At 36.3% G+C, this 14,535-nt stretch overlaps 1 protein-coding gene across 3 annotated transcripts in view; it reads right to left on the bottom strand.

Moving 5' to 3' along the window:
- Nucleotides 1-14,535, bottom strand: part of TPP2 (tripeptidyl peptidase 2) — a 57,110-nt gene that overhangs the window by 22,291 nt on the left and 20,284 nt on the right. For 2 of the 3 annotated variants that reach the window (XR_011725656.1, XM_071742638.1), the window contains exons 14-23: nucleotides 13,488-13,645; nucleotides 12,172-12,248; nucleotides 11,140-11,246; nucleotides 10,225-10,379; nucleotides 8,752-8,868; nucleotides 7,108-7,208; nucleotides 4,793-4,889; nucleotides 4,375-4,512; nucleotides 2,311-2,555; nucleotides 2,031-2,109 (exon numbers count right to left, since the gene is read on the bottom strand). Coding sequence is in view for 2 of the 3 variants with exons in the window: in XM_071742638.1 (XP_071598739.1) it covers nucleotides 2,031-2,109; nucleotides 2,311-2,555; nucleotides 4,375-4,512; nucleotides 4,793-4,889; nucleotides 7,108-7,208; nucleotides 8,752-8,868; nucleotides 10,225-10,379; nucleotides 11,140-11,246; nucleotides 12,172-12,248; nucleotides 13,488-13,645 (1,274 nt within the window). In the remaining variant the exon portion in view is untranslated. Of the gene's footprint in view, nucleotides 1-152; nucleotides 192-2,030; nucleotides 2,110-2,310; nucleotides 2,556-4,374; nucleotides 4,513-4,792; nucleotides 4,890-7,107; nucleotides 7,209-8,751; nucleotides 8,869-10,224; nucleotides 10,380-11,139; nucleotides 11,247-12,171; nucleotides 12,249-13,487; nucleotides 13,646-14,535 lie in introns of all 3 variants that reach the window. The other variant, XM_071742628.1, reaches the window with a different exon arrangement.

The raw sequence follows: 14,535 nt of genomic DNA, 5'->3' as shown, positions 1-14,535 counted from the left end.
CAGTAGACATACTTAAGGTGCTGAAGTAAACAACTTGGGACTAACAAGGTAGAGCAGGGAGACAATTTAAAAACCAATACTGGTAGACAAATTCTTTAAGTCATATGCAAAAAGACTTAAGTATATCTTTTTCAAAAACTAACATTCAGTACCTTTTTAAATTTTCCTTGTCGCTTTGCTGCAGACTGCCCCTGGGAGTTAGAATAACATACTGTAAGAAAACATGCACACACCACACAGGATGGAGACACCTTCTCTGTACAAACAAAGTTATACTTTCAACCTACAGGTTTTTAAATGTTTAGAGAGTCACATCTATGATCAAACATGCTCGTAAAGCATGCCCTTTCAGGCTTTTAAAATTAATAAACCAACGTATTATTATGTATACAGTCTGTTATTCCTGCAAGACAAGCAAGTGTTGTTACCCACTTAGCTTAAACGAATAAATTACAGCCTCCAAAGTGTAGATTTTAACTGCTTAGTGGCACTGTGCTATTTCATAATAAATACACAGAAATTAGGTACATTTTCATATACTTGCTGACCTAGAGACAACTTGGCTGTCTAGTCCTCCTTTTTTTTGTCTCCTGGACAAAACTGAGGTTCACTACAGGTAGTGGAAAGTACCCAATACTATTTGATACCACACTTTGTCCAGTGAAATATGACCATAACAGTAATGCCTTAGACAATGACATGAGACATGCCTCAGCTACAATTTCTCTTTAGTTCTTAAGTATTCTTCATCATATGAAATTTGACAGGCAACACTTATCTACCTCCTACTTCCCATCCTAGAAATTGCAGTGTATTACTACTCATGCTGTTTTTAAAACAAGATGAGAACTACAATGAATAGTTCAAGAAACTGTAGAATTCAAGTTAGGGAAACTATACTGCACAACTGAAAGGAATTTACCACAGATTTCACAAAAGTATACTTGCAACCTTGCAGGAATCACAAAGTGATATAAAACTAAGTATTTTAGAGTTTTTCCTTCCTGATACTTAAATTCACCTGACAGACATTATCTAACCTGCAGTTACATGCAATCTGCCCCAAAAGTGCTACCAACAATTGAATCTGATTGAATGATCTAAACTTTTCTACTCAGTAAGATCTAAATGCATATGCCCCATACTCACAGGAACTTATTTTCTGTATAAACACACTCCTGTTTTATACATGTTGTTCAGCAGTTACTGTCCATATACAGTAATATATGGACACAGATGAACTACCTCTAACAACCATGAGGATTCATTCAAGTTTATGCTCATCTTTGCTACCTATTCAAAAACAGCTAAGGGAATCTTCTAAATAGCTTAGCATCAGATACACATAATAGTAATCTAGTTACTATAATCACTGTTGCACTACAGATTTGTACAGTTAGAAAACAGTTTTTACAAGATGCTACATTATGAGCAAACGAACCCTACAGCTTTTTTCTACCATCACATACAGAGATGTTTACATCAGTCTGTTCAAGCATACAGCTGTATTAGTGATTTTCAACATCAGTGTGCAGCAGGTAGGAGTATTTGCTTTTGCATCTGAGTCAGCAATTTCATACTACTTATTAATAGTAACATGGAGCTGTTAAGTATGTATTTTTCCTGAAAATTGTATGCATTCAAGGAAGACCATAGCTGTTTATCAGAGACCCAACATGCACAAAACTATATATATTAATGCCTTCATTCAGAAGTTACACTAATCTAGGGAATTACAGAGTCACTTTTAAAGGTTGCCACAAACAAAAAGCTGCTGCTTCTAGAAATACAAGGATTCCGAGTAAAAGAACTAGAATTCAAAATTTAGAAAATGCAATTAGATTTGACATTAACAAGATGAAAGTAAAACCAGAACTATTTAGAAGTTACCTTGAGTTGATAACAAAACAACTGCTTCTAAAATATGTTGTTACTAAACCTAGTGCAGGAAAGTCAGCACTTCCTGGCATGCCCTTTACTTGCTTCAAAAGTTTTGGAAAAAGCATCTGTAACCCATTTCAAATACTCACAGCTTTCTTTCCAAGTTCTGTTTTAGACAGTGTAAGAGCTCCTGCAAGATAGCATCCTGGTCCTGCTCCTTTAGGTATTCTACACAAAGAAAGAAAGTTCAGCATTAAACCCAGCTTCCTTACTGTTCCATAGGGACTACAGAGAACACAAACAGTGAATGAGCAACAGGAGAGGAGTTACCAAGCCTGAACAGGAAGACACTATTAAACTATCACTTTAGTTAAGAGAAGAGGCAGATGCTTAGATGTAGTTGAGAAACACAGGACTTCAGTAACTTACTTGTCATCAGGCAGAGATGTAACAAAGAATGGCTGACTGTGTTTTGGTGGCAATGTCAAACTGTTGGATTTCTTCTTCCCTAAGAGAGCAAGGCTATGGTTTTCATAAATATCTAAGCTCAAGGTACTAGACAACCTATGAGAAACAATAAATGGAAGGTCTTTGATGCGATCCAGCTCACTGTTCTGTTCATGACGAATTTGTAACCGAATAGTGTAATCTCCTTTTTCCAGTTTCACAGAATACTGAAAGAAAGAAGTTCTCATAAATGTCAAGATTAAATACTTCACCATCCACAAAGAAACCCAGAAATGAGACTATCATGTTCTTTTTCATCCATATAGCTCTGGACATTTAAGGTATACTAAGTTGGATTAGTTTTATCTGAAAACTGAGTGCTTTCAACGTTTGATAGCACCTGAAACACATTTTGGATAGACTGAAAAAAAATAATCAGTTTTCAGACCAAAAAATAGGCTGACGTAGTTTTTCCTATTCTCACACTTTACTAACTGCTCAAATAAGAAGAATTCTTGCTAAATTTTCAGTTCAAAATCTCTAGCAGGTTTACCTTGATACATTTTCAGCTTACTATGTAACTTTGGGTGCTCCTCTGTTTATAGCACAGAACATCTACTATCTCAAGTACTGAACCAGCTTTCACACAGAGAGACTCAGTTTTTTTCACAAAACTGTGAAATTTAAGGCTGCAGTACAGCAAGCCAACAGACTCATTTCCTTGAGCTTTTTTATATATTCAGTTAGGAATATGAAGACAACATAACTTCCATGTACTAAAAAAAACAACCAAGCTTTCTCCAAATAAAACATGCAACAACCCCCCCCATAAACTCTCAGACTCCTGGTTTTGAAAACATTCTTTTATTTATATCAGTCTAAAAGGGTGCCATGTCAATGTCTAAGCAGTGGCATGCTAAGTTTCCTTTCCTTTCTGCTGCTGCTGCTGTAATACAAAAAGCAGCTCTAAGTAGAAAGGGACAATAATTCAGAACTCCCTGCTCCCAGATTCTCCCTCTCCTGAGTTAGGGAGTCATGCTTTCTGTTATTTCTTCCTGTACTAAATAATTTTAAATTGCTTTAGAATTGTTCTGTGATGCACAACAGCAGAGTTGCCATCTTGCAGTCCAAAAGGTGCAAGTAACAGTCTTCTTTGATTTTTAGATTTAATAGCACCTTAGAAATGCAGGTCAAGGAACAGAGCTTTAAATAATGCTAATTCTGAAATTTACTTATAGGATTCAAAAGACATGCTTCAAAGTTATCTTTTGTACACTCCCAGATGATCAAGGTATCCAAAGAAATACTACATTGATTAAGTTAATTGTGATTTCAGACTGGTAAAAACCACTTTAAAACCAAAATAATATGGAAAACTATTCTCTTGTAGTTTTTTTTTTTCTTTTCTTTTTATCCCCCCCCATGATCCAGACACACGGTCTACTTCAGTAGAAAGATATTCCCACAGGGGGTACAGCATCTACAAGTCACATGCAAAAAAAAAACAACCTCCCTTTGAAAGAGAGCAACAGAAAGTAAATCATATTTAGCATTTGTTTGAAGACATCAACAGCACAGAGAACAGCCTTGCTGGATACAGAAGCCTCTGATCTACCTGAAGACAAATCAGGCTACAGAAAAAATAACAGACCCTTTCCACCTTTCATGGATAGAAAAGTTCAAGGTATCATGTTTGTAAAAAGCCCAAACATACCGACAAAAAGAATTTTACTTTCTGAGATGCAGCAGCCAAAAATCACAAGAAATCAAGTTAAAAGTTTTGTGTAGAAATAAAACAAAACCATAACTATTCCTCCTTCCTGGGAAAGAAAAATAAATCATGATGTTCTACTTCATGGATATGAATCTGTCACTACTTTTTTCATGCAAATGTATCACCACCTGTGACACATCACTGAACCTGTCTTCCTATGAAGATGTAAGAACATTATGCCTATGCATCAGGGAATTCTAAAAGCTAACAGGAGTTGAAAAAGAATGAAAATTTTCACACTTCAGAAAACAGAAGGTATAATAACTCTGTACCTGGTGTGGGTAGGCATCTCCTGAACCCATTTGTCTTTTGTTCTGGTCAAAAATAATCCACAGTTGACTATCAAATTCAGATTCGTACAACAATTCACAAAGAAGTGGACAGCTTGGTGTTACTTCTCCACTCTTAGGCTAGTAAAACAAAATCCAAGGTATTTAATATACTATTGAGTAAAACAAGTACAGATGTTACAACATGTATTCAAAATCATACCTTAACAAAAGCCCATTTAAAGCAACAGTAGCTCCTGAAGAGAACCAAACCATAATTCTGATTGTAGAGAATCTAGAGTGTGAATCTAGACCTTGTTTATGGCTGGTTATTTAGCTAAGTTAAAATTTAAATCCAGTTTTGGAAAACATGCTGCAAATATTAACCACTTTTAAAAAACCAATCACCCATAGCCCTTACCTGATGGAAGTTATAGGTCAAAATCATCTCATACAGTTGACGATTATTTGGTAAAATATCTCTGGAACCCAGAGGTTTTATTTTTGCACTCACTGGTCTGCAGTTAAACAACAAAACACAACAGGAGGTACTCTTGAGAAACATCAAAATTATCTTGGTTAAGCAAAAGCATATTCTGAAGCACAATGGAATTCAACACATGTGATAAGATATTCTAAGCATGCTAACTATCCAGGCAGTATAAATTTCTTTGTTAAAATGAGTAACAGCTCAAAAATTAGGTTTAGTTACACAGTGCCATGGAAAGACGCCAGCAGAACTTAGAAAGCATGTGTAAACGCTCAAAATTAACAGATATTAAACAAAAAAGAAAAAATAAAAAAAAAAAAGCCAACAGATCAGGATTAGGGAAAAAAATCAAGTTACTTTGCACCTCTAGTTTCCAGCAATCAGTACTTCTATTCATAGACTGGAAAATTATTGGCACAGTAATTGGCCATAGGAAAATGTTGATAATTGTTTCAGAAGGTCACATCAGGGGTTGGTCTCTTCTCCCAGGCAGCTCCCAGTAAGACAAGAGGGCATGGACTTAAGCTCTGCCAGGAGAGGTTTAAGTTGGATATTAGGAAGAAATTCTTTACAGAGAGGGTGATCAGACACTGGAATGAGCTGCCCAGGGAAGTGGTGGATTCTCCATCCCTGGAGGTTTTTAAGAAAAGAGTGGATGTGGCACTCAGTGCCATGGTCTGGTAACCACAGTGGTAGTGGATAAAGGGTTGGACTTGATGATATCAGAGGTCCCTTCCAACCCGGATGATTCTGTGATCAGAAGATACTGAGTAGTAACAGAAGAATCTTGGTGTGTATTACTGATGCAGTGTATGGTAACTCTGATACAGTGAGGACAAGCTACTACTTAGAGCAGCACACACACTTTAGACCTTAGGCACCAAAGAATATAAGCTAAATAATAATGACAGAAGAAAACCAGAGCTTTGGATACAAGTAAAAGCAGAATAAGGGTGGCCTGGCATCGTTTAAGTTAACATTTCATTCATTAGTTTTGACAGCCTTTAATTACATGAACAAAATTTTTCTCTGAGATCCCATTAGCTCTTTCATTGCCAAGAGCATAGCCTAGTCTGGGCTGGGTGAGATCCCAGGTCTATATAGTCCAGGTTTCCTGTCTGGCAGACACCAGATAGACTGCTGACAGAAGACTTAAGCACAGAGTAATACCACACATGACAATCCTGCCTCCAAGCATCTGAAAAATCAAGAGACTGAATGAGAAGCCATTCAGTACTTTTTTTCCGCCTCTGTGTTATGACTCATTACTTCAAGTGACACTATCCATGCCTTAATTTAAATATATAAATATTTCTCATTAGTTTCCTTAAATGCAGTTTGTTTTCTGTCAGATGAGTTCCACAAACATTACAAGGAGGTAAGAGCACCTCTGCTTTACAAATCAAGAATTAAGCAAAGCTACATTAGGTGACTTTTATTTCCACACTTAAGGCATATCAAATCAGGTATTTCTGAAGCTAACATTAAGTGGCATATTCATTACACTACTGGTGACCTCAATTCCAATGAAAAAAATCCAAAAGCTCCAGAGAGAGAGCCCAAGGTCTCCACTGAGAAGCACAAATAATGGAAAACATTGGATTACTGATTTACTTGTCTAAGTCTTAAAAGTACTGCTTCAACAGTGTGGCATTTCTTTTTCCTCCTGGAGTGACCTGCTTTACTAACTCCTGTGCTGCTTGGGAATTTTCCCACAAAGCTTTTCCTCCAAATCAGCTTATGTCAAACTGACAACAATATAAACACAACTTGCCACACAAAATTCTGCACCAAAGCCTTTGAAAACACTTCCCATCAAGTAAGGGGAAAATACAGTCTTTCCAGGTGAAAACTGGCCAGGTTTTGAAGCAGATGGTTAAAAAAAAATAAATAAACCAAAACAACAAACAGCAGCATCAAATAACTCTGCAGCTTGTTTCTTTAGATATTAAAGTACCTTTTACCTTTAAGTGTAAGAAATGGAAGAAATGCAATATTCTTTGGTTGGTTGTTTTTTTTTACTTAGCTTACAGAAAATTATTTGTATGGGAAACACCACCATAAGTCTCAAATTTTGTCAAAGGTAAAAAAAAAAAAAAAAAAAAACACTGAGAAATTGATGGTTCCAAATCAACTCAAAGTCCGACACGAATTTTGTTGTTATCCTACATTTCACTGCAAATTTGTTACTGTTTTAATTACATAGGAATAGTTTTCCCACTTCCCCAATTCCCCACAAACTCTACCTGAGTGTTTGAACCCAGCTTTTCAGATTAATGCAGGGAGCAATATCCTCGTACTTCAACAGCGACTGAACATCAAACCTCACGATGCCTTCTGAAGCATGCTAAAGAAAGAGTATGTAACAATTATGCTTCTGTGCAGTTAAAATATCAGATATGAAATGTCCCTCAAAGCCAAAACATCAATGGTATTTATCTATACTGTAAGGAGCAATACTGCAGGAGTTTCAAAATGTCCCGAGCTTATCTCTGCAAGAAACAGGAGATATTTTTGGAAGTGCGAAACTTCAGCATTTGGAGCTGCAGCCTTATTTATATTTCCCCAACTCCCTGATTTAAGTATTTTGTACAGAACTGTAGGAGTCACTTTTGGGCAAGGATGGGTTTTGTTTGCACATCTGTGATGATTTCCTTTGCGTACGTAGTTCACTAAATACAATTATTATTTGTCTAGAGTCTGAAGTATTTTATCATTTTTCTCCTTAGCACTACTAGCACAGAATAGTTTAATAAAAAAAAACCCAACAAAACAACAATACTACACACACAATTTAGTGATCAAAAAAATAATTTGAAACCTTTTTTCTCTAGCAGTATCCCATGACAAAGCCATCAGTATATCAGCACTATTAAAATATAAGTTATGAAAGATGCAGGTACTCAAGAAGCAAGGGCAAAATTCTTAGATATTCTCATTTTTAACTCTCCATAATTCAGTTTATATAATCCTGCTGAGGTGGGGGGAGCTGCTACCACCACCACCAGCTATTTCTTTTCCTGCTCTACAGGCACCTTAGCATACTGCACTCACTCTTTTCTTCCCTGTTTATTCAGCTCTTAAAGCCTGAATAAAACCAAATTAATCTGTGGGACAGCTATAATTTTCTCTGGCCCTTATCTAAAAGAAAAGAAAAAAGGGAGGAGAAGCTAGGATAAATCAGCATGCTGCTGCTGCTTCATGTAGGTATTGCCATCTTGGCTCCCAGAGAGCCCTTCTCCTGAGAAAGGCAATGTCAAGCCACACCAGGTTGCACAGGACAGCAAAGAACACAGGAGCAAGATAATACACCAAATATTATGATACTAATGTTTTTAATAACTTTATCAATACCTCAGTACCAAAGAACCTTAGAACTCATAACACTGCCCTAAAAGCTGAATATCTTATCAATCAAACCATCTTAATAAAGCACTGAATAGAAAAGTTATTAGAATTTATACTCAAAAAGGTATTTGGAGTGTAGTCTTGCAGCAACAGCAGTCTAGATACTCAAGTTCAAGAACTGTGGTCCGAGCAAAGTTTATTCAGAAAAACACTTGTTAGTGAAGTATTGTAACAATTTCATCTTTTTATTACACCCTTTTTGTTGCTGTCAAGTTGTGGGTATTTAATTTGTTTTGGGGTTTTTTTTCTTTTTACCCTCTACTAATCTATCATAAGAAAGCACAGAAAAATTAATAAATAATGTTAATTGGCATTTCTGTAGGACTGAATTCCTGCTTAGCAATTTTTAAGATAAAACATGAATATCTCATGTATAAAGACACTTTTAGCCTTTTTAAATACAGGCAAGAATGAATAAAATGGTTTTTATTCTGAGACACAGCAGGATTTCAGAATAATTCAAAATAATCTGGAAATCTTACCATGTTCAGCTGGGGAGTAGCACAAAGTACACCGTGGAAAGAAATTGTGTAATTAATGCTAACATCACTAAGGCTTGCCCACCAACGAGCAACACAGAATTCAATGGTTTTTCCAGCCTGCATAACAAAAGCGAAAGTTAGACACAAGCTCCCATCTTCCCTTTCTATTCACCCCAGCCTCACTAATCCCAATCCAAAGAACTCAAAAAAGACCCTATTATGTTCAAGATTCCTCCAATTATATAGGGTTGTACAGTGCAAGATAAGTCATTATACTTGGTCCAGAAAAGAAATGACAGCTTCAAAATAACATGATGACTGATGACCACATAAAAAAAAAAAAAACAACAAAAAGACTACCAGGGTTATACCCTTCAGAGAAAGCTTTTAAATGTTACATCTTTCTTTCTTATCTTTCAAACTAGGTAGACAAGGCAGTTCATGGAAGAGTTTCATATGTGCACCCTAAAAAATGTTTATCAGGAAAAGATATCCCCCTCTCTGCCTAAAAAGAAAATGACAGGAAGCTTGGGAAGTCCGAGGGTTTTGCTGCTCTGCTTGCTTGTGGGTTTTTTGTTTTGGTTGGTTGTTTAAACTAGCATGATAAAATTAAGTTCACAACGTGTCAGTGACTAACTTAGCTTAGGGTCCCCTACCTGGTATTTTCACAGAGAGCAGGAGCCTGCACAGCACAGAAATCATAACCACACTTTGGCTTTAGAGCTATACAACTGCCAGGGGAGGTTTAGGTTGGACATTAGGAAGAATTTCTTTACTGAGAGGGTGATCAGACATTGGAATGGGCTGCCCAGGGAAGTGGTGGATTCTCCATCCCTGGAGATATTTAAAAAGAGACTGGATGTGGCACTCAGTGCCATGGTCTGGTAACTGCAGCGGTAGTGGATCAAGGGTTGGACTTGATGATCTCTGAGGTCCCTTCCAACCCAGCCAATTCTATGATTCTGTGAACTAAATTCAGCAAGGTAGGGGACCAACTTGAGAAGTGGACTCTAGTACCCATACCCCTGAACTGCCTGCTCACTCCTTAGTTCTGTTTTGGACTCAGGAGCTAGTATCCAATCTAAGCCTGCTGTACTTAAGCAGTATGAATGTAAGTCAGTCACTATCACCTGGCTCCAACATCAAGATGTCCCAGATTACCACAGTAAGCACTAAAACTACATTAATCAACAAGTTGCTGCCCCTGTTTGAAACAGAAACAAACTGGCTTGTATAAACAAGTACAAGTAAACTGAAGATGTACTTAACATGTACTATAAGGGTATAGACCAAATAATTAAGAGACACCACCTGGCTGTTAGATATTTTTTTTAAATTGAAATCCAGATGCATTCACTACTGTAACAAATGTGTTTGGGTTTTCTTTGGAAAAAAATCCAGAATGAGTCAGGTTATACTGCACCGATGTATTGTTTTCTCTCTCTTCCCCTACAGCACTCTAAGGAAACTTACCAAGACAGGAAATGCTTCAGTCACTGATCCTTTTTCTGGCAAGGATGAAAATTTGTAGAACTCATGACTTCTATATGCTTTTTGTTTCACTAGCTGAACAGCATGAAGCACAAACTTGGCAGTCACATCAGCTGAACATGAACACACTGTCACTTCTAAATTAAAGAAATAAATCTAGTTTCAAGAGTCAAGAATTTTGGAAGGAAATCACAGATTCACCAGAAAAAGATTAATTTCACAAGCCATTTGTAATTTAAGAAGTTATACAAGTAGACCCATAACTGAATAATGCTTAGATATCAGTTATTTACAAAGACCCTTTCAAATTAAGGAAAATTATGTAATTCACAGACCAGTTAAGAGAAAAGTGACTGAACTAAATGGTGAAAACCTATCAGAAAATAAACACAATCTGTACAGGAAAGACTGCTGCTGAATTTCAGAGAGTCTTATCACTAACTTGAGTTTAAATGAAAGATTCTTGGTTATTTAGAAATTTCACAGAGGAAGACAAGAAAAAAAATTTTTCTTCTCCTTGCAGAATTATGAGCAACTTGCATTATATAAGTCACATTTTCCTCAGTTAAGCATCCAACAACACTCCATACATACACCTTAAAAAGTGTGTAAACCTCAGACTAGTGATTTATACATATGGGCATTCCTGCAGTTATGGGCAATCAATTTAGATTGCATTTGTTGGTTTTGAAAAGACAGTCAGGATGCTACTATACCAGAAACTACAAGTTAACTCAAAAAACAAACAAACAAAAAACCCCCCAAAAACCAACCAAACAAAGCCCCCCCCCCCCCCAACCCCTCATTTAAATGCTTAGAATCAATTAAATATTATCTTAATACAACTTTGTCAAGTCTGACAGACGTAATTCTATTTAATGTACTTATTTTCCTTACCAGCCCATGTAGCTCCCTGTGGAACATCAATGAAGTGTCTTCGGATTTGACCAGGTTTAAAATGAACATCTGTATATGTCAGATCATAGCCTGATGATTCATCTACTCTGTATGTCAAAAAGAAAACACACACAGTATGCAAACAAGCTGTAAAGCTTTTTTTTTTTTTTGAAGTTTTTCTTAATTAAAAAATACTCTAAAATGAAAGTATACAGTGAAGATATTCAGTCCTCAGCACAGCTTATTTTAGCCCATTCTAGCACAGAATCAGACAGCACAATGTATCAAAAAGTTTTAAAACACCATCTCTGGCACAGTATGTAGACACCTTTCCCATGTTCCCAAAGTTATTGTGCTTAGACATAAGTATCAAAGAACCCTAATTTTGAATGTATACACTTTTCCTGGTTCAATGACTTTGCATTAAAGTGAGCTAAGGTAGGAAAGAAATTGTATTTTTCTAAGTTAAAGAAAAGTTACATTGTTTTCCTCAGGGCAGACTGCCCACTGCACAGGTTTAATAAAATGCTCTCCTTCCTTATCAACATAACTGAAGCCATATGTTTGAAATAATTATGGGCACAATACTAACTCTAAGTTCAGCATATTAAGGTCATGAGGGAAGCTTATGCCAATGTTCACTTGCCAAATGATCCCTAACATTACATACTCTAGTCCACCAATCAGAAATGAGAAAAAAACCAAAAAAACCAAGCTCCAGTTGACCTACAGCCATGAATATTTTGATTGATACTTTGGTCACCAAGCCAGAAGTCACCTGTATTCTGATGGCTGTTGCCAAGCCCACCAGAACACACTGCCTCTGGCTGACAGCACCAAAACTACATAAAAACCATTGAGGTATAAGTCTGCTGCAAGAATCTTTTCAGATCTCTGCTCCCCTATCCATGTTAATAATAAGTTCAAGAATACACAGAGAAAGAAGGTGGCAGAATGTGTGTCAACAAGTAAAGCAGGCACAGAAAACTGAACTATACCTTAAAAAAGCAGATAAAGCCTGGGTTTACTGACCTGGTTGGTATAACAACAGTTACTGGAACTCTGAACAGAGGGCCTACATTGGGCATTGCTATATCATATCCACACACCTAAGAAAATAAAATACAGCACCTTAAAATTTTTTTGTCAAAATCAAATAGAAAACAACTTTAACCAGTTGCAGAATGTTTTGAATATTTATAGTTATCACTGAGAAAGACATCTTCATTTTACCACTGTCACCCTACACATAGTGAAACAGCAACGTTCACCAAGAAAAAATAGTTTTCACACTTAGACTGATTTCAGTCTCTCCTTAAAAGTTTTCAAGCTTTTGATCCACATTTGATAATCCCTACATGAAACGCCCAAATTAGGTTCAACTGAAAACAGAAAGGCTGTTTAGGACAAACTCTACTTAACTTATTTTTGTTTTTCATTAGAAATATTTTAAACCAGGACTACATTTAAGAAATTACAGTTAGACTTGCACACCTTTTGTAGTCAAGCCTTAAATACTATCTTTGAAAATCTGATTCATCATCACTTCGCTAAAATGTTCTCAGTTGTACCAAAGACTTGCAAGGCTAAGCATTTCAAGCAAGTCACTTTTAAAAAAACAAACTGACACTGTCTGTGGTCAACAGTAATGAAACAGAAACATTCAGTGTCAATATAAGGTTTGGGATGATGACAGAGAGGGCTTAAAAATATCTTTTGTTGGTGTGTTTCTTTTGTAGGAGTGAAAGATGATAGTTGGGAGAGAAAATGAGAAATGCAATGGCTTTCATACTAATTTGTCCAAATTTGAATGTAACTCTCTAAGTTAGCAAAATGCTTTTGCTGTAAATAGCCATTACCACACATTTTTCTTCTTCATCTTCCAAAATGGGATGGGGTAGCAAAATCTTGGGTTCACATAAGACTGCATGGAATCACCACAAAAATTAGGCCAGTCCTTAAGCAACCACAGAGAGAAACAAGATCTCCTAAAACCTCAAACCTCTGTCTTCAATAATACACAACTGAGCAAGCCAGTCAAAGGTGAAAATATACAAAGAGAAAAAGCCCAACTTAACGAATTGCTATTTATTTGGTTTATATTTTCTATATGCTTTAATTTTTTTAACATGGATACTCAAAGTCCCATTGGTGTGTACTATACAATGCTGTACAGTGTAACTATTGCTGAACCCTGGATTCAGCCCATATAGTGAAATGGAGCATAGCAGCATTTTCTGGTCTTTACAGCACACACCGTTTATTTCCTTAAAAATTACTTTCATAAAAAGTTAAGAGACCAAAGGAAAGGGAAAGAGCACACAATTTTGCTTACAACACTTCAATACCTCTGTGTAATGCAGTCCTTCTCTCAGGCCACGTGGATCCACACGAATATTTATGTGTCGACACTGGTTCATAAGCTCCAAATGACTAGGACACTGAACCCATGGTGCATTTGAAGTTAAAGCTAAATGAAGCTGGAGGGATATTCTTTCAGTGTTTTCTGCCAAGAAATCAGTTTTAAAAAACAGTTCAACAACAAATATTCTATTATAAAACAGTATCTGCTACTAAAATGTGTTTATCAATAAAATGTATTTGGAACCAATTTGTTAGGGCCCCTGGATGTCAGCTTCTCCACGAGGACAGTGTTCTGTGTAATTTCTTTAAGGAAAACAGAATAGCAGCACTGTATAGTAAAATAAAGGTTGTGCTCAGATTTAGAAGAATTTTCCCCTTTGAAACAGTCAAACCAGACAAAGTCAAAGGTAGGCTAATAAGCAATTGCCCACATTATAGTCTGGAAGCAGGTATAAACTATCCTGTATTACATCTGACCTAATGCAGAAAAATACTATAAAAAACAAGTGCACTGATTCCAAAGCTTTAAAATTCCTAAGCTAATGCTAATTTCTTAATTACATTATAAAGCAAATAAGCAAGAGGTCAAGTCTATCAAAAATTACTGTGGTAATCTAGTCTGAGTTTGCTAACAGTCAATTTAGTCAATCTTGAAAATCATCTTCCAAGTCAAAAACCCCATGGATTAAAATAACAGCTTCCAATCCTAGCTGAAGTATTTTAGTGATAAACAAAAGCAGCTTTCTCCTACTTTAAATTTTTTTGAAAAATTTTCTCTAACAAAAATGTGATTAGCTTAATTGGATAATGTTAATTAGCACTAGGAAACATGGAAAAAAGAGCACTCTACTATCAGATGTAATCCCCTCAGGCACATGAGAAGCAATTAAAGCTGAAAAAGAACTTCAAAAGACACTGAGCAGACAATCCTTCCTTTGCCTTCTACTGAGAGACTAAAGTCTCTCAAACTTAGTCTTGTTGATGACACCAGACACAGCACAGAATATCAATTGGACAGGTACCAGGGAAACA

This window comes from Heliangelus exortis, chromosome 1 (assembly GCF_036169615.1).
Source record: "Heliangelus exortis chromosome 1, bHelExo1.hap1, whole genome shotgun sequence".
NCBI lineage: Eukaryota > Metazoa > Chordata > Aves > Apodiformes > Trochilidae > Heliangelus > Heliangelus exortis.
This window is presented reverse-complemented; position numbering and strand designations above follow the sequence as displayed.